The 26438-nt window shown below is 45.2% G+C and overlaps 1 protein-coding gene across 2 annotated transcripts in view; it reads left to right on the forward strand.

Annotated features, from left to right (window-relative positions):
• Positions 1-26438, forward strand: part of pinx1 (PIN2 (TERF1) interacting telomerase inhibitor 1) — an 89159-nt gene that overhangs the window by 42755 nt on the left and 19966 nt on the right. For both annotated transcript variants that reach the window (XM_065026137.1, XM_065026136.1), the window contains one exon: positions 8685-8773. In XM_065026137.1, the coding sequence (XP_064882209.1) occupies positions 8685-8773 (89 nt within the window). The remainder of the gene's footprint in view (positions 1-8684; positions 8774-26438) is intronic.

Below are 26438 nucleotides of genomic sequence, written 5' to 3' on the forward strand. Positions count from 1 at the left end.
TATAAAACACCTCTCCTCTGTCTGTAATACCTCAGCCTTATAAAACACCTCTCCTCTGTCTGTAATACCTCAGCCTTATAAAACACCTCTCCTCTCCTCTGTCTGTAATACCTCAGCCTTATAAAACACCTCTCCTCTGTCTGTAATACCTCAGCCTTATAAAACACCTCTCCTCTCTCTCTCTGTCTGTAATACCTCAGCCTTATAAAACACCTCTCCTCTGTCTGTAATACCTCAGCCTTATAAAACACCTCTCCTCTCTCTGTCTGTAATACCTCAGCCTTATAAAACACCTCTCCTCTGTCTGTAATACCTCAGCCTTATAAAACACCTCTCCTCTCTCTGTCTGTAATACCTCAGCCTTATAAAACACCTCTCTCTCTGTCTGTAATACCTCAGCCTTATAAAACACCTCTCCTCTCTCTGTCTGTAATACCTCAGCCTTATAAAACACCTCTCCTCTCTCTCTGTCTGTAATACCTCAGCCTTATAAAACACCTCTCCTCTGTCTGTAATACCTCAGCCTTATAAAACACCTCTCCTCTCTGTCTGTAATACCTCAGCCTTATAAAACACCTAATACCTCAGCCTTATAAAACACCTCTCTCTGTCTGTAATACCTCAGCCTTATAAAACACCTCTCTCTCTGTCTGTAATACCTCAGCCTTATAAAACACCTCTCTCTCTGTCTGTAATACCTCAGCCTTATAAAACACCTCTCCTCTCTCTGTCTGTAATACCTCAGCCTTATAAAACACTGTCTGTAATCTCAGCCTTATAAAACACCTCCTCTCTGTCTGTAATACCTCAGCCTTATAAAACACCTCTCCTCCTCTCCTCTCTCTGTCTGTAATACCTCAGCCTTATAAAACACCTCTCCTCTGTCTGTAATACCTCAGCCTTATAAAACACCTCCTCTCCTCTGTCTGTAATACCTCAGCCTTATAAAACACCTCTCTCTCTCTGTCTGTAATACCTCAGCCTTATAAAACACCTCTCCTCTCTCTCTGTCTGTAATACCTCAGCCTTATAAAACACCTCTCCTCTCCTCTGTCTGTAATACCTCAGCCTTATAAAACACCTCTCTCTCTCTGTCTGTAATACCTCAGCCTTATAAAACACCTCTCCTCTCTCTGTCTGTAATACCTCAGCCTTATAAAACACCTCTCTCTCTGTCTGTAATACCTCAGCCTTATAAAACACCTCTCTCTCTGTCTGTAATACCTCAGCCTTATAAAACACCTCTCCTCTCTCTCTCTGTCTGTAATACCTCAGCCTTATAAAACACCTCTCTCTCTGTCTGTAATACCTCAGCCTTATAAAACACCTGTAATACCTCTTATAAAACACCTCTCCTCTCTCTCTGTCTGTAATACCTCAGCCTTATAAAACACCTCTCCTCTCCTCTGTCTGTAATACCTCAGCCTTATAAAACACCTCTCCTCTCCTCTGTCTGTAATACCTCAGCCTTATAAAACACCTCTCTCTCTGTCTGTAATACCTCAGCCTTATAAAACACCTCTCCTCTCTCTGTCTGTAATACCTCAGCCTTATAAAACACCTCTCTCTCTCTCTGTCTGTAATACCTCAGCCTTATAAAACACTCCTCCTCTCTGTCTGTAATACCTCAGCCTTATAAAACACCTCTCCTCTCTCTGTCTGTAATACCTCAGCCTTATAAAACACCTAAAACTCTCTCTCTGTCTGTAATACCTCAGCCTTATAAAACACCTCTCTCTCTGTCTGTAATACCTCAGCCTTATAAAACACCTCTCTCTCTGTCTGTAATACCTCAGCCTTATAAAACACCTCTCCTCTCTGTCTGTAATACCTCAGCCTTATAAAACACTCTCTCTCTGTCTGTAATACCTCAGCCTTATAAAACACTCAGCCTCTCTCTCTCTGTCTGTAATACCTCAGCCTTATAAAACACCTCTCCTCTGTCTGTAATACCTCAGCCTTATAAAACACCTCTCCTCTCTCTGTCTGTAATACCTCAGCCTTATAAAACACCTCTCTCTCTGTCTGTAATACCTCAGCCTTATAAAACACCTCTCTCTCTGTCTGTAATACCTCAGCCTTATAAAACACCTCTCCTCTCTCTCTGTCTGTAATACCTCAGCCTTATAAAACACCTCCTCCTCTGTCTGTAATACCTCAGCCTTATAAAACACCTCCTCTCTCTCTGTCTGTAATACCTCAGCCTTATAAAAACACCCTTATAAAACACTCTCCTCTGTCTGTAATACCTCAGCCTTATAAAACACCTCTCCTCTGTCTGTAATACCTCAGCCTTATAAAACACCTCTCTCTCTGTCCTCTCTCTCCTCTCTGTCTGTAATACCTCAGCCTTATAAACACTAACACCTCTCTCTCTGTCTGTAATACCTCAGCCTTATAAAACACCTCTCTCTCTGTCTGTAATACCTCAGCCTTATAAAACACCTCTCCTCTCTCTGTCTGTAAATCAGCCTCACCTCTCCTCTGTCCTTATAAAACACCTCTCTCTCTGTCTGTAATACCTCAGCCTTATAAAACTCTCTCTCTGTCTGTAATACCTCAGCCTTATCTCTCTCTGTCTGTAATACCTCAGCCTTATAAAACACCTCTCCTCTCTCTGTCTGTAATACCTCAGCCTTATAAAACACCTCTCTCTCTGTCTGTAATACCTCAGCCTTATAAAACACCTCTCTCTGTCTGTAATACCTCAGCCTTATAAAACACCTCTCTCTGTCTGTAATACCTCAGCCTTATAAAACACCTCTCTCTCTGTCTGTAATAGCCTTATAAAACAGCCTTATAAAACACCTCTCCTCTCTCTCTGTCTGTAATACCTCAGCCTTATAAAACACTCTCCTCTCTCTCTGTCTGTAATACCTCAGCCTTATAAAACACCTCTCTCTCTGTCTGTAATACCTCAGCCTTATAAAACACCTCTCCTCTCTCTGTCTGTAATACCTCAGCCTTATAAAACACCTCTCTCTCTCTGTCTGTAATACCTCAGCCTTATAAACACTCTCCTCTCCTCTGTCTTATAAAACACTCTCCTCTCTCTGTCTGTAATACCTCAGCCTTATAAAACACTCTCCTCCTCTGTCTGTAATACCTCAGCCTTATAAAACACCTCTCTCTCTCTCTCTGTCTGTAATACCTCAGCCTTATAAAAACACCTCTCTCTCTCTGTCTGTAATACCTCAGCCTTATAAAACACCTCTCTCTCTGTCTGTAATACCTCAGCCTTATAAAACACCTCTCTCTCTGTCCTCTCCTCTCCTCTGTCTGTAATACCTCAGCCTTATAAAACACCTCTCCTCTCTCTGTCTGTAATACCTCAGCCTTATAAAACACCTCTCCTCTCTCTCTGTCTGTAATACCTCAGCCTTATAAAACACCTCTCTCTGTCTGTAATACCTCAGCCTTATAAAACACCTCTCCTCTCTCTGTCTGTAATACCTCAGCCTTATAAAACACCTCTCCTCTGTCTGTAATACCTCAGCCTTATAAAACACCTCTCTCTCTCTCTGTCTGTAATACCTCAGCCTTATAAAACACTAAAACACCTCTCCTCTGTCTGTAATACCTCAGCCTTATAAAACACCTCTCCTCTCTCTGTCTGTAATACCTCAGCCTTATAAAACACCTCTCCTCCTCTGTCTGTAATACCTCAGCCTTATAAAACACTCTCCTCTCTCTGTCTGTAATACCTCAGCCTTATAAAACACCCTCCTCCTCTGTCTGTAGCCTTATAAAACACCTCTCCTCTGTCTCAGCCTTATAAAACACCTCTCCTCTCTCTGTCTGTAATACCTCAGCCTTATAAAACACCTCCTCTCTGTCTCTCAGCCTTATCTCTCTGTCTGTAATACCTCAGCCTTATAAAACACCTCTCCTCTCTCTGTCTGTAATACCTCAGCCTTATAAAACACCTCTCTCTCTCTCTGTCTGTAATACCTCAGCCTTATAAAACACCTCTCCTCTCTCTGTCTGTAATACCTCAGCCTTATAAAACACCTCTCCTCTCTCTGTCTGTAATACCTCAGCCTTATAAAACACCTCTCTCTCTCTCTGTCTGTAATACCTCAGCCTTATAAAACACCTCTCCTCTCTCTCTGTCTGTAATACCTCAGCCTTATAAAACACCTCTCCTCTCTCTCTGTCTGTAATACCTCAGCCTTATAAAACACCTCTCTCTCTGTCTGTAATACCTCAGCCTTATAAAACACCTCTCCTCTGTCTGTCTGTAATACCTCAGCCTTATAAAACACCTCTCTCTCTCTCTGTCTGTAATACCTCAGCCTTATAAAACACCTCTCTCTCTGTCTGTAATACCTCAGCCTTATAAAACACCTCTCCTCTCTCTGTCTGTAATACCTCAGCCTTATAAAACACCTCTCTCTCTGTCTGTAATACCTCTCCTCTGTCTGTAATACCTCAGCCTTATAAAACACCTCCTCTCTCTGTCTGTAATACCTCAGCCTTATAAAACACCTCTCTCTCCTCTGTCTGTAATACCTCAGCCTTATAAAACACCTCTCTCTCTGTCTGTAATACCTCAGCCTTATAAAACACCTCTCCTCTCTCTGTCTGTAATACCTCAGCCTTATAAAACACCTCTCTCTCTGTCTGTAATACCTCAGCCTTATAAAACACCTCTCCTCTCTCTCTGTCTGTAATACCTCAGCCTTATAAAAACACCTTATAAACACTCTCCTCTCTCTGTCTGTAATACCTCAGCCTTATAAAACACCTCTCTCTGTCTGTCTGTAATACCTCAGCCTTATAAAACACTCTCTCTCTCTCTGTCTGTAATACCTCAGCCTTATAAAACACCTCTCTCTGTCTGTAATACCTCAGCCTTATAAAACACCTCTCCTCTCTCTGTCTGTAATACCTCAGCCTCTCCTCTCTCTGTCTGTAATACCTCAGCCTTATAAAACACCTCTCCTCTGTCTGTAATACCTCAGCCTTATAAAACACCTCTCCTCTCTCTCTGTCTGTAATACCTCAGCCTTATAAAACAAAACACCTTATCTCCTCTCTCTCTGTCTGTAATACCTCAGCCTTATAAAACACCTCTCCTCTCTCTCTGTCTGTAATACCTCAGCCTTATAAAACACCTCTCTCTCTCTGTCTGTAATACCTCAGCCTTATAAAACACCTCTCCTCTCTCCTCTCTCTGTCTGTAATACCTCAGCCTTATAAAACACCTCTCCTCTCTCTGTCTGTAATACCTCAGCCTTATAAAACACCTCTCCTCTGTCTGTAATACCTCAGCCTTATAAAACACCTCTCTCTCTCTGTCTGTAATACCTCAGCCTTATAAAACACCTCTCTCTCTCTCTGTCTGTAATACCTCAGCCTTATAAAACACCTCTCCTAAAAACTCTCTCTGTCTGTAATACCTCAGCCTTATAAAACACCCTCCTCTCTCTGTCTGTAATACCTCAGCCTTATAAAACACCTCTCCTCTCTCTGTCTCTGTCTGTAATACCTCAGCCTTATAAAACACCTCTCAGCCTCTCCCTCTGTCTGTAATACCTCAGCCTTATAAAACACCTCTCTCTCTCTCTGTCTGTAATACCTCAGCCTTATAAAACACCTCTCTCTCTGTCTGTAATACCTCAGCCTTATAAAACACCTCTCCTCTCTCTGTCTGTAATACCTCAGCCTTATAAAACACCTCTCCTCTGTCTGTAATACCTCAGCCTTATAAAACACCTCTCTCTCTCTCTGTCTGTAATACCTCAGCCTTATAAAACACCTCTCCTCTCCTCTGTCTGTAATACCTCAGCCTTATAAAACACCTCTCCTCTGTCTGTAATACCTCAGCCTTATAAAACACCTCTCCTCTCTCTCTGTCTGTAATACCTCAGCCTTATAAAACACCTCTCCTCTCTCTGTCTGTAATACCTCAGCCTTATAAAACACCTCTCTCTCTGTCTGTAATACCTCAGCCTTATAAAACACCTCTCCTCTCTCTGTCTGTAATACCTCAGCCTTATAAAACACCTCTCAGCCTTATAAAACACCTCTCCTCTGTCTGTAATACCTCAGCCTTATAAAACACCTCTCTCTCTCCTCTGTCTGTAATACCTCAGCCTTATAAAACACCTCTCCTCTGTCTGTCTGTAATACCTCAGCCTTATAAAACACCTCTCCTCTCTCTCTGTCTGTAATACCTCAGCCTTATAAAACACCTCTCCTCTCTCTGTCTGTAATACCTCAGCCTTATAAAACACCTCTCCTCTGTCTGTAATACCTCAGCCTTATAAAACACCTCTCTCTCTGTCTGTAATACCTCAGCCTTATAAAACACCTCTCCTCTCTCTCTCTCTGTCTGTAATACCTCAGCCTTATAAAACACCTCTCCTCTGTCTGTAATACCTCAGCCTTATAAAACACCTCTCCCTCTCTCTGTCTGTAATACCTCAGCCTTATCTCTCTGTCTGTAATACCTCAGCCTTATAAAACACCTCTCCTCTGTCTGTAATACCTCAGCCTTATAAAACACCTCTCTCTCTCTCTGTCTGTAATACCTCAGCCTTATAAAACACCTCTCCTCTCTCTGTCTGTAATACCTCAGCCTTATAAAACACCTCTCTCTCTCTCTGTCTGTAATACCTCAGCCTTATAAAACACCTCTCTCTCTGTCTGTAATACCTCAGCCTTATAAAACACCTCTCCTCTCTCTGTCTGTAATACCTCAGCCTTATAAAACACCTCTCTCCTCTGTCTGTAATACCTCAGCCTTATAAAACACCTCTCCTCTCTCTCTGTCTGTAATACCTCAGCCTTATAAAACACCTCTCCTCTCTCTGTCTGTAATACCTCAGCCTTATAAAACACCTCTCCTCTGTCTGTAATACCTCAGCCTTATAAAACACCTCTCTCTCTGTCTGTAATACCTCAGCCTTATAAAACACCTCTCCTCTCTCTCTGTCTGTAATACCTCAGCCTTATAAAACACCTCTCCTCTCTCTCTCTGTCTGTAATACCTCAGCCTTATAAAACACCTCTCCTCTGTCTGTAATACCTCAGCCTTATAAAACACCTCTCCTCTCTCTCTGTCTGTAATACCTCAGCCTTATAAAACACCTCTCCTCTCTCTGTCTGTAATACCTCAGCCTTATAAAACACCTCCTCTCTCTCTGTCTGTAATACCTCAGCCTTATAAAACACCTCTCCTCTGTCTGTCTGTAATACCTCAGCCTTATAAAACACCTCTCCTCTCTCTGTCTGTAATACCTCAGCCTTATAAAACACCTCTCTCTCTGTCTGTCTGTAATACCTCAGCCTTATAAAACACCTCTCTCTCTGTCTGTAATACCTCAGCCTTATAAAACACATCTCCTCTCTCTGTCTGTAATACCTCAGCCTTATAAAACACCTCTCTCTCTGTCTGTAATACCTCAGCCTTATAAAACACCTCTCCTCTCTCTCTGTCTGTAATACCTCAGCCTTATAAAACACCTCTCTCTCTCTCTGTCTGTAATACCTCAGCCTTATAAAACACCTCTCTCTCTGTCTGTAATACCTCAGCCTTATAAAACACCTCTCTCTCTGTCTGTAATACCTCAGCCTTATAAAACACCTCTCTCTCTCTGTCTGTAATACCTCAGCCTTATAAAACACCTCTCCTCTCTCTGTCTGTAATACCTCAGCCTTATAAAACACCTCTCCTCTCTCTGTCTGTATACTCAGCCTTATAAAACAGCCTTATAAAACACCTTATAAAACACCTCTCTCTCTCTGTCTGTAATACCTCAGCCTTATAAAACACCTCTCCTCTCTCTGTAAAACACCTCCTCTGTCTGTAATACCTCAGCCTTATAAAACACCTCTCTCTGTCTGTAATACCTCAGCCTTATAAAACACCTCTCCTCTCTCTCTCCTCTGTCTGTAATACCTCAGCCTTATAAAACACTGTCTGTAATACCTCAGCCTCTCTCTGTCTGTAATACCTCAGCCTTATAAAACACCTCTCCTCTCCTCTGTCTGTAATACCTCAGCCTTATAAAACACCTCTCCTCTCTCTGTCTGTCTGTAGCCTTATAAAACACCTCTCCTCTGTCTGTAATACCTCAGCCTTATAAAACACCTCTCCTCTCTCTGTCTGTAATACCTCAGCCTTATAAAACACCTCTCTCTCTCTGTCTGTAATACCTCAGCCTTATAAAACACCTCTTATAAAACACCTCTCTCTCTGTCTGTAATACCTCAGCCTTATAAAACACCTCTCTCTCTGTCTGTAATACCTCAGCCTTATAAAACACCTCTCTCTCTGTCTGTAATACCTCAGCCTTATAAAACACCTCTCCTCTCTCTGTCTGTAATACCTCAGCCTTATAAAACACCTCTCCTCTGTCTGTAATACCTCAGCCTTATAAAACACCTGTCTCCTCAGCCTCTCTGTCTGTAATACCTCAGCCTTATAAAACACCTCTCCTCTCTCTGTCTGTAATACCTCAGCCTTATAAAACACCTCTCCTCTGTCTGTAATACCTCAGCCTTATAAAACACCTCTCCTCCTCTGTCTGTATTACCTCAGCCTTATAAAACACCTCTCCTCTCTCTCTCTCTGTCTGTCTCTCTGTCTCTCTCTCTCTGTGTATCTCTGTCTCTCTCTCTCTGTCTCTCTGTGTATCTTTGTCTCTTTGTATCTAACCCTGACCTGCTCCTTCTAGGGAAGGACCTGTCCAGCCGCAGCCAGACAGACCTGGCCTGTATCTTTGGGAAGAGGGGGACGAAGCGCATAGCCGAGGACCAGGAAGAGGTAAGACCAGATGTCCCGTTGTGACTGAAACCCTAACCAGCCCGTATCTACATCCCTACAACTCACCGGCAACACCACCACCGTCTCCTCCCCATGTCCCGTGACCCCTAGAGGCCAGGTCGGTAGAGGCCCGTCCTAAATGAAAACTTGTGGAGCTTTATGGAGAACGTGGACTCACTGAATCCAGACATTTTAAAACAGAATTAGACAAATCTGTATTTTATATGTTATTTTATTTTATTTTAGCTCGAGGTCATAAGACAAAAATGCATCAGTGATATAATATTTACCTCCAACTTTCTGGAATGTGTGTGTGTGTGTCTGTGTGTGTGTGTGTGTGTGTGTGTGTGTGTGTGTGTGTGTGTGTGTGTGTGTGTGCGCTTGTCTCCACTTTGTGTCGCCGTTAGCGATGATGTTAATGGTTGATTAATTATTTAATGAGAACTGTCTTCTATTCTGATTTCTATCAGTCCAACCTCAATGCAGATGGCCTTCAGTCTATTCTGATTTCTATCAGTCCAACCTCAATGCAGATGGCCTTCAGTCTATTCTGATTTCTATCAGTCCGACCTCAATGCAGATGGCCTTCAGTCTATTCTGATTTCTATCAGTCCAACCTCAATGCAGATGGCCTTCAGTCTATTCTGATTTCTATCAGTCCAACCTCAATGCAGATGGCCTTCAGTCTATTCTGATTTCTATCAGTCCAACCTCAATGCAGATGGCCTTCAGTCTATTCTGATTTCTATCAGTCCAACCTCAATGCAGATGGCCTTCAGTCTATTCTGATTTCTATCAGTCCAACCTCAATGCAGATGGCCTTCAGTCTATTCTGATTTCTATCAGTCCAACCTCAATGCAGATGGCCTTCAGTCTATTCTGATTTCTATCAGTCCAACCTCAATGCAGATGGCCTTCAGTCTATTCTGATTTCTATCAGTCCAACCTCAATGCAGATGGCCTTCAGTCTATTCTGAATTCCCCCAATTTGCCTGTTGGTCCCAGGTCAATTGAAAGACTGACAAATGTAGTTATTTTTTTGTATTTAAAAAAATAAATAATAAGAAGCCAGCAGTACCATTTTCCAATAATGTCTGGCCAATATTGGGGAGGTTGGTTAATTATGTGACTGTGGCCTCATTGTCCTGTCCTGATAATAAATCTGGCGATAGCCAGGGTGTATGGATCAGAGCCGCTCGGCCCAGCTGTCTGTCCCTGATGAGTGGAGAAGGGTCGCTGGGAGAGGAGAGAAGGGTCGCCGGCCCATCCCTCATAGGGTTAGGGTTAGGACAGGGAAACCTCCCCTCCCCTCCATCCACCCATCCCTCATAGGCCTGGCGTGGGAGGACAGGGAAACCTCCCCTCCCCTCCATCCACCCATCCCTCATAGGCCTGGCGTGGGAGGACAGGGAAACCGGCGCACACCAACCTCCCCTTCCCTCCATCCACCCACCCCGCCCCTTCTCCTTCAGTTAGACCTACACAGTGTATGGGATTTGCTTCTTTTGCCATGAATCCGTTTCTGGTGAGAAATATGATCATGTCCTCTGGAAGATGATTGGGTAAAACCACTGCGGGGGGGGGGGGACTTCCTCACTCCGTTCAAACTTCTAAACGGTCAAAACCATTTGGTTATGCGATGGGGGGGAGGTGAAATCCAAAATGGTGCTATATATTCATTGGCTGTGTCATAATTACATTTTAAAGATACATATTTATACATTACTAGCTTGAAACCCGCAAAAAATGATAAGTTCATTTAGTGGGTGATGTGGACTTCATATCAAAACACAGAGACCAGTCAGACCAGTCAGACCAGTCAGACCAGTCAGACCAGTCAGACCAGTCCAGCTCATGAGGACCATCAGCAGCAGATTTGAATTTAGAATAAGACCTTGACTGTTAAAGTATAGATACCTGAGTTACCTAACCTGTTGACAGGATGGGACACCTGAGTTACCTAACCTGTTGACAGGATGGGACACCTGAGTTACCTAACCTGTTGACAGGATGGGACACCTGAGTTACCTAACCTGTTGACAGGATGGGACACCTGAGTTACCTAACCTGTTGACAGGATGGGACACCTGAGTTACCTAACCTGTTGACAGGATGGGACACCTGAGTTACCTAACCTGTTGACAGGATGGGACACCTGAGTTACCTAACCTGTTGACAGGATGGGACACCTGAGTTACCTAACCTGTTGACAGGATGGGACACCTGAGTTACCTAACCTGTTGACAGGATGGGATACCTGAGTTACCTAACCTGTTGACAGGATGGGACACCTGAGTTACCTAACCTGTTGACAGGATGGGACACCTGAGTTACCTAACCTGTTGACAGGATGGGACACCTGAGTTACCTAACCTGTTGACAGGATGGGACACCTGAGTTACCTAACCTGTTGACAGGATGGGACACCTGAGTTACCTAACCTGTTGACAGGATGGGACACCTGAGTTACCTAACCTGTTGACAGGATGGGACTAACCTGAGTTACCTAACCTGTTGACAGGATGGGACACCTGAGTTACCTAACCTGTTGACAGGATGGGACACCTGAGTTACCTAACCTGTTGACAGGATGGGACACCTGAGTTACCTAACCTGTTGACAGGATGGGACACCTGAGTTACCTAACCTGTTGACAGGATGGGACACCTGAGTTACCTAACCTGTTGACAGGATGGGACACCTGAGTTACCTAACCTGTTGACAGGATGGGACACCTGAGTTACCTAACCTGTTGACAGGATGGGACACCTGAGTTACCTAACCTGTTGACAGGATGGGACACCTGAGTTACCTAACCTGTTGACAGGATGGGACACCTGAGTTACCTAACCTGTTGACAGGATGGGACACCTGAGTTACCTAACCTGTTGACAGGATGGGACACCTGAGTTACCTAACCTGTTGACAGGATGGGACACCTGAGTTACCTAACCTGTTGACAGGATGGGACACCTGAGTTACCTAACCTGTTGACAGGATGGGACACCTGAGTTACCTAACCTGTTGACAGGATGGGATACCTGAGTTACCTAACCTGTTGACAGGATGGGACACCTGAGTTACCTAACCTGTTGACAGGATGGGATACCTGAGTTACCTAACCTGTTGACAGGATGGGATACCTGAGTTACCTAACCTGTTGACAGGATGGGATACCTGAGTTACCTAACCTGTTGACAGGATCAGACACCTGAGTTACCTAACCTGTTGACAGGATGGGACACCTGAGTTACCTAACCTGTTGACAGGATGGGACACCTGAGTTACCTAACCTGTTGACAGGATGGGACACCTGAGTTACCTAACCTGTTGACAGGATGGGACACCTGAGTTACCTAACCTGTTGACAGGATGGGACACCTGAGTTACCTAACCTGTTGACAGGATGGGACACCTGAGTTACCTAACCTGTTGACAGGATGGGACACCTGAGTTACCTAACCTGTTGACCGGATGGGATACCTGAGTTACCTAACCTGTTGACAGGATGGGATACCTGAGTTACCTAACCTGTTGACAGGATGGGACACCTGAGTTACCTAACCTGTTGACAGGATGGGATACCTGAGTTACCTAACCTGTTGACCGGATGGGATACCTGAGTTACCTAACCTGTTGACAGGATGGGATACCTGAGTTACCTAACCTGTTGACAGGATGGGACACCTGAGTTACCTAACCTGTTGACAGGATGGGATACCTGAGTTACCTAACCTGTTGACAGGATGGGACACCTGAGTTACCTAACCTGTTGACAGGATGGGACACCTGAGTTACCTAACCTGTTGACAGGATGGGTCACCTGAGTTACCTAACCTGTTGACAGGATGGGACACCTGAGTTACCTAACCTGTTGACAGGATCAGACACCTGAGTTACCTAACCTGTTGACAGGATGGGACACCTGAGTTACCTAACCTGTTGACAGGATGGGATACCTGAGTTACCTAACCTGTTGACAGGATGGGACACCTGAGTTACCTAACCTGTTGACAGGATGGGACACCTGAGTTACCTAACCTGTTGACAGGATGGGACACCTGAGTTACCTAACCTGTTGACAGGATGGGACACCTGAGTTACCTAACCTGTTGACCGGATGGGATACCTGAGTTACCTAACCTGTTGACAGGATGGGACACCTGAGTTACCTAACCTGTTGACAGGATGGGATACCTGAGTTACCTAACCTGTTGACAGGATGGGATACCTGAGTTACCTAACCTGTTGACAGGATGGGATACCTGAGTTACCTAACCTGTTGACAGGATTGGTTAACTCTTGAGGTTCCGAGGGTCTCCACAGAGCGACGTAAATCTGCTTTTAGTTTCAATGCACCGTATTGCTGGAACAGAATTCAGAATACAGTTCTAGTTTTTCTGGGTGATTTGTGATGTTTTATTTGTGTTTGCAATGATTGTTTTTGTATTTTTGTGTATGTATGTGTGTATATAATATTTTATATATAATATTTTATATATATAATATATATATTTTTGGTTATTGTTATTTATTTATTTTTACAGTACCAGTAAAAAGTTTGGACACACCTACTCATTCAAATCAAATCAAACTTTATTTGCCAATTGCGCCGAGTACATCAAGTGTAGACTTTAGCATGAAACGCTTACTTACAAGCCCTTAACCAATAGTGCATTTCAAGGTTTATTTTAAATGTTTACCATTTTCTACATTGTAGTATAATAATTAAGAAATCAAAACTATGAAATAACACATATGGAATCATGTAGTAACCAAGAAAGTGTTAAACAAATCTAAATGTATTTGAGATTCTTCAAATGGCCACCCTTTGCCTTGATGACTGCTTTGCACACTCTTGGCATTCTCTCAACCAGCTTCACCTGGAATGATTTTCTGACAGTCTCGAAGGAGTTCCCACATATGCTGAGCACTTGTTGGCTGCATTTCCTTCACTCTGCGGTCCATCTCATCCCAAACCATCGCAATTGGTTTGAAGTCATGGGATTGTGGAGGCCAGGTCATCTGATGCAGCGCTCCATCACTCTCCTTCTTGGTCAAATAGCCCTTACACAGTCTGGAGGTGTGTTGGGTTATTGTTCTGTTGAAAAACAAATGATAGTCCCACTAAGGCCAAATCAGATTGGATGGTGTATCGCTGCAGAATGCTGTGGCAGCCATGCTGGTTAAGTGTACCTTGAATTAAAAATAAATCACAGACAGTGTCACCAGCAAAGCACCCCCACACCTCCTCCTCCTCCATGCTTCACGGTGGGAACCACACATGCAATGATCATCCGTTCACCCACTCTGCGTCTCACAAAGACACGGCGGTTGGAACCAAAAATCTCATTTGGACTCATCAGACCAAGGAAAGATCTCCATCGGTCTAATGTCCATTGCTCGTGTTTCTTGGCCCAATCAAGTCTCTTCTTGTTGGTGTCCTTCAGTAGTGGTTTCTTTGCAGCAATTCGACCATGAAGGCCTGATTCACACAGTCTCCTCTGAACAGTTGATGTTGAGATGTGTCTGTTACTTGAACTCTGGGAAGCATTTGTTTGGGCTGCAATTTCTGAGGCTGGTAACTCTAATGAACTTATCCTCTGCAGCAGAGGTAACTCTGGGTCTTTCTTTCCTGTGGCGGTCCTCATGAGAGCCAGTTAACTCTAATGAACTTATCCTCTGCAGCAGAGGTAACTCTGGGTCTTCCTTTCCTGTGGCGGTCCTCATGAGAGTTACATCATAGCACTTGATGGTTTTTGCGACTGCACTTGAATAAACTTTCTAAGTATATTCTGTATACCACCCCTACCTTGTCACAACACAACTGATTGGCTCAAACACATTAAGAAGGAAAGAAATTCCACAAATTAACTTAAATTAACTTGAAAGGATTCCAGGTGACTACCTCATGAAGCTGGTTGAGAGAATAACAAAAAATACTCCCCAGTGTTTACATTACCCTCTGTGATTGATTACATCAAAGAGGCAGTGATTGGAAGTGTGTGTGTGTGTGTGTGTAACCAACCAATGGGATCTCGATGATCGTCGTTAGGCTGTTCGCTGCATCTCCGTGTCTGTAATTACCCCCTTTGCATTCCATTTTAGACCAGTAACCAAGAGACAAACGCTTTTCTCTTTCTCTCTTTTACCCCGGGGCTAATCTGTATGTGTCAGAGAGTTGGCTCAGTTTGGTGGGTGCCACCGAGAGAGCTGGTGGTGGTGGTGGGTGGGGGGAGGGTCACAGGCTCTTGTTCTCCGAGGTGGTCGGAGGGCGAGAGCTGGTGGTGGTGGGTGGGTGGGGGGGGGGGGGTCACAGGCTCTTGTTCTCCGAGGTGCTCGGAGGGCCCTTGTCAATGGACGCACTTGGAGAGGCTGTCCTTTTGTTTCACGCAATTAGTTGCAATCTGAGAGCAAATTAGAGCTCCTAGCCTTCACAACAAACACAACACTGCCCAAACACACACACACACACACACACACACTCAGACTGCTAAACAATGCAGTCCACACCACAAGCATCGCCTGCTTTACTAAACCAAACAGACACTACAGTGCATTGGGCATTTTCGTCTCAATTACATAACAAATTCCTAACACAGCCAATGGGACAAAACACCCCGATCCAGTAAGCTGTTCTACAGTAACAGAACATGGACCTGGTGCTCAGACCAACAGGCTCCTAAACACCCCGATCCAGTAAGCTGTTCTACAGTAACAGAACATGGACCTGGTGCTCAGACCAACAGGCTCCTAAACACCCCGATCCAGTAAGCTGTTCTACAGTAACAGAACATGGACCTGGTGCTCAGACCAACAGGCTCCTAAACAGCTTCTGTCCCCTCTGGCTGTAAGTTAAATGGCTAAGAAGAAGTGTCGCGCTCCTTCTCCCACAGACTATACACACTGTCTGCCTGACTCTGTCTATCCACAAGTCTCTACCCAGTCAGACACACGCCTTCACTGTCACTCACATAACCCTCACTCACATAAACCCTCACTCACACTCACATAAACCCTCACTCACACTCACATAAACATTCACACTCACCTAAACCCTCACTCACATAAACATTCACACTCACCTAAACCCTCACTCACATAAACATTCACACTCACCTAAACCCTCACTCGCATAAACCCACACTCACACTCGCATAAACCCACACTCACACTCGCATAAACCCTCACTCACACTCGCATAAACCCTCACTCACACTCACCTAAACCCTCACTCACATAACCCTCACTCACACTCACATAAACACTCACTCACATAAACTCACACTCACATAAACCCTCAAACACATACACTCACACTCGCATAAACCCTCACTCACACTCACATAAACCCTCAATCACACTCACCTAAACCCTCACTCACATACACTCACACTCGCATAAACCCTCACTTACATAAACCCTCACTCACACTCACATAAACCCTCACTCCTACACTGCTCTCTATTGATTACCGTAAATATTACCGTATTTATCCTGCTACCGAGATATTTGAGGTAGATATGTACATGAAGGCAGGGTAAAGTGACTAGACATCAGGATAGATAATAAGGTATTTGAGGTAGATATGTACATGAAGGCAGGGTAAAGTGACTAGACATCAGGATAGATAATAATAAGGTATTTGAGGTAGATATGTACATGAAGGCAGGGTAAAGTGACTAGACATCAGGATAGATAATAAGGTATTTGAGGTAGATATGTACATGAAGGCAGGGTAAAGTGACTAGGCATCAGGATAGATAATAATAAGGTATTTGAGAAGGATGTGTACATGAAGGCAGGGTACAAAGTAAAAAATAGTAAAAAATATAGAAACCAAGAAAAACCCTTGAATGAGTAGGTGTGTCCAAACAATTGACCAGTTGACTAATTGGGATCAGCCCTAGTACCGGTCCTTGTAAGCAGTAGCGCTAGCTTTTAGCCCAGCGCGGATATTGCCCGTGATCCATGGTTTTTGGTTGGGATACGTTCTTATAGTCACTGTGGGGACGACATCGTCTATTGATGAAGTTCGTTATCGGATGAATCCCAGGAAATATCCCAGTCGGTACTAGCAAAAAACAGACTTGTGGCCTCGCGTCTGCTTTGTCCGACTGCTTCCATATTGAGCGCATCACTCTGTACTTCCTGTTTGAACTTTTGTTTGTAAAACAGGAAGCAGGAGAATGGAGTCCTGGTCCGATTTGCTGAAGTGAGGAAAGAGGGAGGGGCTTGTATGTGTTTCTGTGGGTCGAATAAAAGCGGTCTAAAGTTTTCGCTCCCCCTAGTGGCCAGGAGATGTGTTGGTAGCAGTGAGGTAGGACGGTTTTTAGTATATTACTTTTAAATACTTTTTAAGTACTTTGAAGTATTTCGTTATTTCCTGCTACCGGTCACGATCAGCCCTGTTTCCGTGTGCAGTTGAAGTCGGAAGTTTACATACACCTTAGCCAAATACATTTAAACTCAGTTTATCAGAATTCCTGACATTTAATCCTAGTAAAAATTCCCTGTTTTACGTCAGTTAGGATCACCACTTTATTTTAAGAATAATAGTAGAGAGAATGATTCATTTCAGCTTTTTCTTTCATCACATTCCCAGTGGGTCAGAAGTTTACATACACTCAATTAGTATTTGGTAGCATTGCCTTTAAATTGTTTAACTTGGGTCAAACGTTTCAGGAAGCCTTCCACAAGTTTCCCACAATAAGTTGGGTGAATTGTGGCCCATTCCTCCTGACAGAGCTGGTGTAACTGAGTCAGGTTTGTAGGCCTCGTTGCTCGCTCAGCCATTTTGCCACAACTTTGGAAGTATGCTTGTGGTCATTGTCCATTTGGAAGACCCATTTGCGACCAAGCTTTAACCTCATACCTCTACCTGGGACGCTTGCGTCCCAACTAGAGCTCTGGAAATGCAAATGTGCTACGCTAAATGCTAATAGTATTAGTTAAAAGTCAAAAGTTCATTAAAATACACATGCAGGGTATCAAATTAAAGCTACACTCGTTGTGAATCCAGGCAACAAGTCATATTTTTAAAATGCTTTTCGGCGACAGCATGAGAAGCTATTATCTGATAGCATGCACCAATACACTACAACAGAAAAGCACAGCAGGGGACGTAAACAAAATAATTAGCATTTCGGCGTTACACAAACCGCACAATAAAATAGAAAACAGTCATTACCTTTCACCATCTTCTTTGTTGGCACTCCTAGATGTCCCATAAACACTATTGGGTCTTTATTTCGATTAAATCGGGCCATATAAAGCCAAGATATCGTTATATGTAGACTGTGTGATAAACGAAAAAAACAGCGATTTCACAACGTAACGTCATTTTTTAAAATTCAAAAAGTAGACGATAAACTTTCACAAAACACTTCGAAATACGTTTGTAATGCTACTTTAGGTATTAGTAAACGTTAATAAGCGATAAAAATCATCCGTAGGCGATGTACATATCATTAGCTGTCGTCTTGGAAAAAATTTCAGGAGAGAGCTCTTCCGGAATGATCTGGGCGGAGACCGGAGGTAAGCAGTGCCCCTCTTTCGGTTCAACCAAGAATCAAAGATGATTAAATTCACAAGATACTCGACTACATGGGGATGCTGTGGGAGTTGAATGCTCGGTCTTATCTAATTCGGCTCACTGTTAACAATTGCTGGAAGTGGCGCAAGGATATTTATTTCCATTTTCTGTGATCAGGTTTTCCTGCGCTTTCCGATGTAACGCACGTTATGTAATAGCCACAGTCGTGATTTAACCAGTTTTAAAAACGTCCGAGGGTTTCCTATACACACATTCTAACCATATGAACGTACTATATTCCTGGCATGAGTAGCAGGGTGCTGAAATGTTGCGCGATTTTTAACAAAATGTTCAAAAAAGTAGAGGGTAGGAGCAAGAAGTTAACTTCCTGACTGATGTCTTGAGATGTTGTTTCAATATATCCACATCATTTTCCTCCTCATGATGCCATCTATTTTATGAAGTGCACCAGTCCCTCCTGCAGCAAAGCACCCCCACAACATGATGCTGCCACCCCCGTGCTTCACGGTTGGGATGATGTTCTTCGGCTTGCAAGCGTCTCCAAAAAGTACAATCTTTGTCCCCATGTGCAGTTGCAAACCGTAGTCTGTTTTTTTATGGCGGTTTTGGAGCAGTTGCTTCTACCTTGCTGAGCGGCCTTTCAGGTGATGTCGATATAGGACTTGTTTTACTGTGGATATAGATACTTTTGTACCTGTTTCCTCCAGCATTTTCACAAGGTCCTTTGCGGTTGTTCTGGGATTGATATGCACTTTTCGCACCAAAGTACGTTCATCTCTAGGAGAGCGAGAACGCGTCTCCTTCCTGAGCGGTATGACGGCTGCGTGGACCCATGGTGTTTATACTTGCGTCCTATTGTTTGTACAGATGAACGTGGTACCGTCAGGTGTTTGGAAATTGCTCCCAAGGATGAACCAGACTTGAGGTCTACAATTATTTTTCTGAGGTCTTGCAAAGAGGCGCTGAGTTCGAAGGTCGGCCTTGAAATACATCCACAGATACAACTTCAATTGATTCAAATGATGTCAATTAGCCTATCAGAAGCTTCTAAAGCCGTGACATCATTTTCTGGAATTTTCCAATCTGTTTAAAGGCACAGTCAACTTAGTGTATGTAAACTTCAACTGTATATATTACCATTAGTATTTCTATATTCCTGCTACCAGTCACTCTCAGCCCTTTTCGCATGTATATCAGCTTATCACACACACACACACACACACACACACACACACACACACAAATTCAACGCTGGACCGGACGGACTAAATTTACACACACAAGACCAGGAACATTCTAATATCATATTAGTTAGGTTGGCCATACCACTAGAAATGTTTCTGAAGTCTTTCCAATGTTAGTGATTTAAAATAAACACTGTAGTGGAGGACTCTGGGTAGTTCTACTGTAGACTGTAGTGGAGGACTCTGGGTAGTTCTACTGTAGTGGTAGACTCTGGGTAGTTCTACTGTAGACTGTAGTGGAGGACTCTGGGTATTTCTACTGTAGTGGAGGACTCTGGGTAGTTCTACTGTAGACTGTAGTGGAGGACTCTGGGTATTTCTACTGTAGTGGAGGACTCTGGGTAGTTCTACTGTAGTGGTAGACTCTGGGTAGTTCTACTGTAGTGGTAGACTCTGGGTAGTTCTACTGTAGTGGTAGACTCTGGGTAGTTCTACTGTAGTGGAAGACTCTGGGTAGTTCTACTGTAGTGGAAGACTCTGGGTAGTTCTACTGTAGTGGTAGACTCTGGGTAGTTCTACTGTAGTGGTAGACTCTGGGTAGTTCTACTGTAGTGGTAGACTCTGGGTAGTTCTACTGTAGTGGTAGACTCTGGGTAGTTCTACTGTAGTGGTAGACTCTGGGTAGTTCTACTGTAGTGGTAGACTCTGGGTAGTTCTACTGTAGTGGTAGACTCTGGGTAGTTCTACTGTAGTGGTAGACTCTGGGTAGTTCTACTGTAGTGGTAGACTCTGGGTAGTTCTACTGTAGTGGTAGACTCTGGGTAGTTCTACTGTAGTGGTAGACTCTGGGTAGTTCTACTGTAGTGGTAGACTCTGGGTAGTTCTACTATAGTGGTAGACTCTGGGTAGTTCTACTGTAGTGGTAGACTCTGGGTAGTTCTACTGTAGTGGTAGACTCTGGGTAGTTCTACTGTAGTGGAAGACTCTGGGTAGTTCTACTGTAGTGGTAGACTCTGGGTAGTTCTACTGTAGACTAGTGGAGGACTCTGGGTAGTTCTACTGTAGTGGTAGACTCTGGGTAGTTCTACTGTAGTGGAGGACTCTGGGTAGTTCTACTGTAGTGGAAGACTCTGGGTAGTTCTACTGTAGTGGAAGACTGGGTATTTCTACTGTAGTGGTAGACTCTGGGTAGTTCTACTATAGTGGAAGACTCTGGGTAGTTCTACTGTAGTGGTAGACTCTGGGTAGTTCTACTGTAGTGGTAGACTCTGGGTAGTTCTACTGTAGTGGTAGACTCTGGGTAGTTCTACTGTAGTGGAGGACTCTGGGTAGTTCTACTGTAGTGGTAGACTCTGGGTAGTTCTACTGTAGACTGTAGTGGAGGACTCTGGGTAGTTCTACTGTAGTGGTAGACTCTGGGTAATTCTACTGTAGTGGTAGACTCTGGGTAGTTCTACTGTAGTGGAGGACTCTGGGTAGTTCTACTGTAGACGAATCACATGTTTTGTAATGGAGGAAAAAGACAGCGATGTTTTCAAGCCCTGCGTCTCTGTAGACTCCGCCTGTCCCTTCCCAGACGCCCTGCGTCTCTGTAGACTCCGCCTGTCCCTTCCCAGACGCCCTGCGTCTCTGTAGACTCCGCTTGTCCCTTCCCAGACGCTCTGCGTCTCTGTAGACTCCGCCTGTCCCTTCCCAGACGCCCTGCGTCTCTGTAGACTCCGCCTGTCCCTTCACAGCAGCTCTGCGTCTCTGTAGACTCCGCCTGTCCCTTCCCAGACGCCCTGCGTCTCTGTAGACTCCGCCTGTCCCTTCCCAGCAGCCATGCGTCTCTGTAGACTCCGCCTGTCCCTTCCCAGACGCCCTGCGTCTCTGTAGACTCCGCCTGTCCCTTCCCAGCAGCCCTGCGTCTCTGTAGACTCCGCCTGTCCCTTCCCAGACGCCCTGCGTCTCTGTAGACTCCGCCTGTCCCTTCCCAGACGCCCTGCGTCTCTGTAGACTCCGCCTGTCCCTTCCCAGCAGCTCTGCGTCTCTGTAGACTCTGCCTGTCCCTTCCCAGCAGCCCTGCGTCTCTGTAGACTCCGCCTGTCCCTTCCCAGCAGCTCTGCGTCTCTGTAGACTCTGCCTGTCCCTTCCCAGCAGCCCTGCGTCTCTGTAGACTCCGCCTGTCCCTTCCCAGCAGCTCTGCGTCTCTGTAGACTCCGCCTGTCCCTTCCCAGACGCCCTGTTTGCCACACCGCCAGCATCTGCCAAATGCCCGGTACCCTGTTCTCGCTCTGCCCGTAGTCCATGAACCCCCAACCTGCTCTGCCTCACACACCCCTACACCACCCGGTCCATATCCTCCTTTTTCCTGAAGACAACGTCACCAGGGACCCCTCCCCTCCACGCTGACGAGTGATCCTTCATGTGGACAGGCGTGGGCAGAATAACCAGCCAACAGGTGACCAGCGACAGGGCTGGAGCCTGGCCTCTTTGTGGCGGAGCAGGGAGTGGGAGTGGGAGAGGGCAGGGAGGTCGACTCAACCCCAAGAGAAGTACTCCGTACCGGCCGCCTGGCTGGAACCTAGTTGACCCTAGGAACCAGGCCAATGCACGCAGCCAGCCTACTAACTAACTAACTGCTAGACCTATTCATTACCATCGACCAGGGGCATTCTATATTCTGATGATGATGATGATGATGAAACGTTGATATTGCCAGGTAGTAGTTTACCTCAAAAATACAGATGAGTCTGAAATGATGGATGGGTTCGCCATTTCAAAGTCCAATAATGTTTTTTTTTTTTTTTTTGGGGGGGGTCTGTCAATTCTAACCTGTTCTGTATACAAGCTATATATATATATTTGATGACAATTCCTATAGTGCTGGAGGAGTTCGCTGATTGAGGAAAACAAGGCCAGAATGAATAGTGGGTTGCAGGCGCCTAGCCAAAACTCTATAACCATCATTTTGTTTTTGAAATGAATTCAGACCGAGCAGTGGGGTTTCTTTGTGTTATTCATGACCCTATGGGGGTGTACTGTTTACCCCCCCCGTGCTGAAACAAAGACACCTGTAAGACACCTGCAGGTAGATCAACAACAGTCAAAAGGCAGTTTAAATACATCCCAGACACGTTTTTATTAGTTTAACTAGGCAAGTCAGTGAAGAACAAATTCTCATTTTCAATGACTGTCTACCGGGGAACAGTGGGTTAAACTGCCTTGTTCAGGGGGCAGAACGACAGATTTTTACCTTGTCAGCTCGGGGATTTGAGCTAGCAACCCTTTCGGTTACTGGCCCAACGCTCTAACCACTAGGCTACCTGCCTCCCCTAATCTGCATGAACTACACGGGGCTGGTTTCCCGCACATAGATGAAATTCTGGAGATTCAGCAGGCTTTTTATTCCAAGACTAGGCTCAGCAAAAAAAAAAGAGAGCGCTCTCTCTTCAAAGAGAGAAATGACACAAGATTTTTTTTTTAAAGTGAGACATTTTCAAAACAAAATTGTCTGTCGAGTAGAGAAGCCCCCTTTTTCCACAATCAACAACAACAACAAAAATCTATAAAATGAGCGAAAGAGAGAAATGAAAACTGGTTTGGTTTGATTCGGCGGCGATACCTCTCCCTTCCCTACCTTTCACAGCCAGCCTTGGGCTTTAGAAAAATGACTAACTTTTGTTGATGTATGAATCGGCAGGGAGACTATTTATCAGCAGGCCCTCTGTGGGCACCCGCTCCGGTCCCACCAGTAACAGGCCGCATCGCTCCCCTTTTGACTGATTAATTAGCCAATCACAGGACATTTTTCACCGGTCGCCGGGCGACGACAGCGGCAGGAAGGTTTTACTCCAGCTAATGCCGTGTGGCTCTGTAGCCACTGGAGTCGTTGCAGCCTCGTCGGCTATTTCACGCTTATGTAGTGACCGGGACTGGACTGGCTGGGGGCCAGGTGGGGTGGGGGACAGGCGGAGTGGGGGCCAGGTGGGGTGGGGGACAGGCGGAGTGGCTGGAGAGGAAGGAGAAATAAATCAACCAGGCTGGGGAGGTGGACAGAGAAGAGAGAGGATGGGGGTGGTGGTCTTGGTGGTGGGGGGTAGAGGAGGGGGCTGGGGGGAGGAGGAGGAGAGGGGGTGGCCAGAGAAGAGAGAGGATGGGGGTGGTGGTCTTGGTGGTGGGGGGTAGAGGAGGGGCTGGGGAGGAGGAGGAGGAGAGGGGGTGGCCAGAGAAGAGAGAGGATGGGGGTAGTGGTCTTGGTGGTGGGGGGTAGAGGGGGCTGGAGGAGGAGAGGGGGTGGCCAGAGAAGAGAGAGGATGGGGGTAGTGGTCTTGGTGGTGGGGGTAGAGGAGGGGGCTGGGGGAGGAGGAGGAGAGGGGGGTGGCCAGAGAAGAGAGAGGATGGGGGTGGTGGTCTTGGTGGTGGGGTGTAGAGGAGGGGGCTGGGGGAGGAGGAGGAGAGGGGGTGGCCAGAGAAGAGAGAGGATGGGGGTAGTGGTCTTGGTGGTGGGGGGTAGAGGAGGGGGCTGGGGAAGGAGGAGGAGAGGGGAGGTGGACAGAGAAGAGAGAGGCTGGGGGTAGTGGTCTTGGTGGTGGGGGGTAGAGGAGGGGGGCTGGGGAAGGAGGATGGGGGTAGTGGTCTTGGTGGTGGGGGGTAGAGGAGGGGGCTGGGGAAGGAGGATGGGGTAGTGGTCTTGGTGGTGGGGGGTAGAGGAGGGGCTGGGGAAGGAGGATGGGGAGAAATGGAAGCTACATTACAGCAGCCAACGCACCTTCATTTAGAAGTGACCAGAAGTCCTCTATGATACCAGAAGCAAGAGCATGTGATTTCTCTTGTGGTGAGGGAAGATGGAGGGGGGGGCAGGAGGAGGAAATGGGAAGGCAGGAGGGGGAGAAGGGAGTAGGTGGGAGCGGGAGGCAGGGGGAAAAGGCAGGAGGGGAGAAGGCGGGGGGAGGAGACAGGGAAGAAGGAAGGAGGTGTTGGGAAAAAAGTAATGTCTGAAAGTAATGATGGACTGTCATTCCTTTGCTTATTTGATCTGTTCTTGCCATAATATGGACTTGGTCTTTTACCAAATAGGGTTATCTTCTGTATACCACCATTACCTTGTCACAACACAACTGATTGGCTCAAACACGTTAATAGGAAGGGAAAAAATTCCCCCATTTTTTACTTTTAATGAACAAGGCACACATTAAATGAAATGCATTCCAGGTGACTACCTCGTGAAGCTGGTTGAGAGAATGCCAAGAGTGTGCAAAGCTGTCACCAAGGCAAAGGGTGGAAGAATCTCAAATATAAAATATATTTTGATTTTTTTTATTTATTTTTGGTTACTACATGATTCCATATGTGATATTTCATCATTTTGATGTCTTCACCATTATTCTACAATGTAAAAAATTGTACAAATAAAGAAAACCCCTGGAATGAGTAGAGTAGGTGTGTCCAAACATTTGACTGGTACTGTACATTAAATATTGATTGGAATATTATTCCAAGGTTGACTTCTGATCGGAGGTATTGTTTAATAGGGATTTTTTATTTTATTTTTGTACTTGTCCCCAACAAGAGGACAAGCGTCAATGTTAATGCAGTAATAAAAGTAGTACTGGAAATATGGGAGACTATCTACAACGTAACGACACCTGATTTTAGTTTGGTTTCCCTAAATAACTATTCACTGTCTGAGAAACTTTGATCACCAGCAGCGTACAGGGATGTAGTTTAGTTATTGAAAAGGTATGTAAATCCTTGTCCGAGCCAGAGACAGTTTGATATACACAGTGCCTTAGGAAAGCCTTGTCCGAGCCAGAGACAGTTTGATATACACAGTGCCTTCGGAAAGCCTTGTCCGAGCCAGAGACAGTTTGATATACACAGTGCCTTTGGAAAGCCTTGTCCGAGCCAGAGACAGTTTGATATACACAGTGCCTTCGGAAAGCCTTGTCCGAGACAGTTTGATATACACAGTGCCTTTGGAAAGCCTTGTCCGAGCCAGAGACAGTATGATATACACAGTGCCTTTGGAAAGCCTTGTCCGAGCCAGAGACAGTATGATATACACAGTGCCTTCGGAAAGCCTTGTCCGAGCCAGAGACAGTTTGATATACACAGTGCCTTCGGAAAGCCTTGTCCGAGCCAGAGACAGTTTGATATACACAGTGCCTTCAGAAAGCCTTGTCCGAGCCAGAGACAGTTTGATATACACAGTGCCTTCGGAAAGCCTTGTCCGAGCCAGAGACAGTTTGATATACACAGTGCCTTCGGAAAGCCTTGTCCGAGCCAGAGACAGTTTGAGCCTTGTCCGAGCCAGAGACAGTTTGATATACACAGTGCCTTTGGAAAGCCTTGTCCGAGCCAGAGACAGTTTGAGATACACAGTGCCTTCGGAAAGCCTTGTCCGACCCAGAGACAGTTTGATATACACAGTGCCTTCGGAAAGCCTTGTCCGAGCCAGAGACAGTTTGATATACACAGTGCCTTTCGGAAAGCCTTGTCCGAGCCAGAGACAGTTTGATATACACAGTGCCTTCGGAAAGCCTTGTCCGAGCCAGAGACAGTTTGATATACACAGTGCCTTCGGAAAGCCTTGTCCGAGCCAGAGACAGTTTGATATACACAGTGCCTTTGGAAAGCCTTGTCCGAGCCAGAGACAGTTTGATATACACAGTGCCTTCGGAATGTATTCAGACCCATAGATTTTTTTTTAAACCCAAATTTTTGTTAGGTTGCAGACCTATTCTAGAATGGATTTAAATGTTTTTTTCCCCTCATCAATCTACACACAATACCCCAGAATGACATCACAATACCCCAGAATGACATGACATCACAATACCCCAGAATGACATCACAATACCCCAGAATGACATGACATCACAATACCCCATAATGACATCACGATACCCCATAATGACATCACGATACCCCATAATGACATCAC

The sequence above is a fragment of the Oncorhynchus nerka genome, linkage group LG13 (assembly GCF_034236695.1).
Source record: "Oncorhynchus nerka isolate Pitt River linkage group LG13, Oner_Uvic_2.0, whole genome shotgun sequence".
Taxonomy (NCBI): Eukaryota; Metazoa; Chordata; class Actinopteri; order Salmoniformes; family Salmonidae; genus Oncorhynchus; species Oncorhynchus nerka.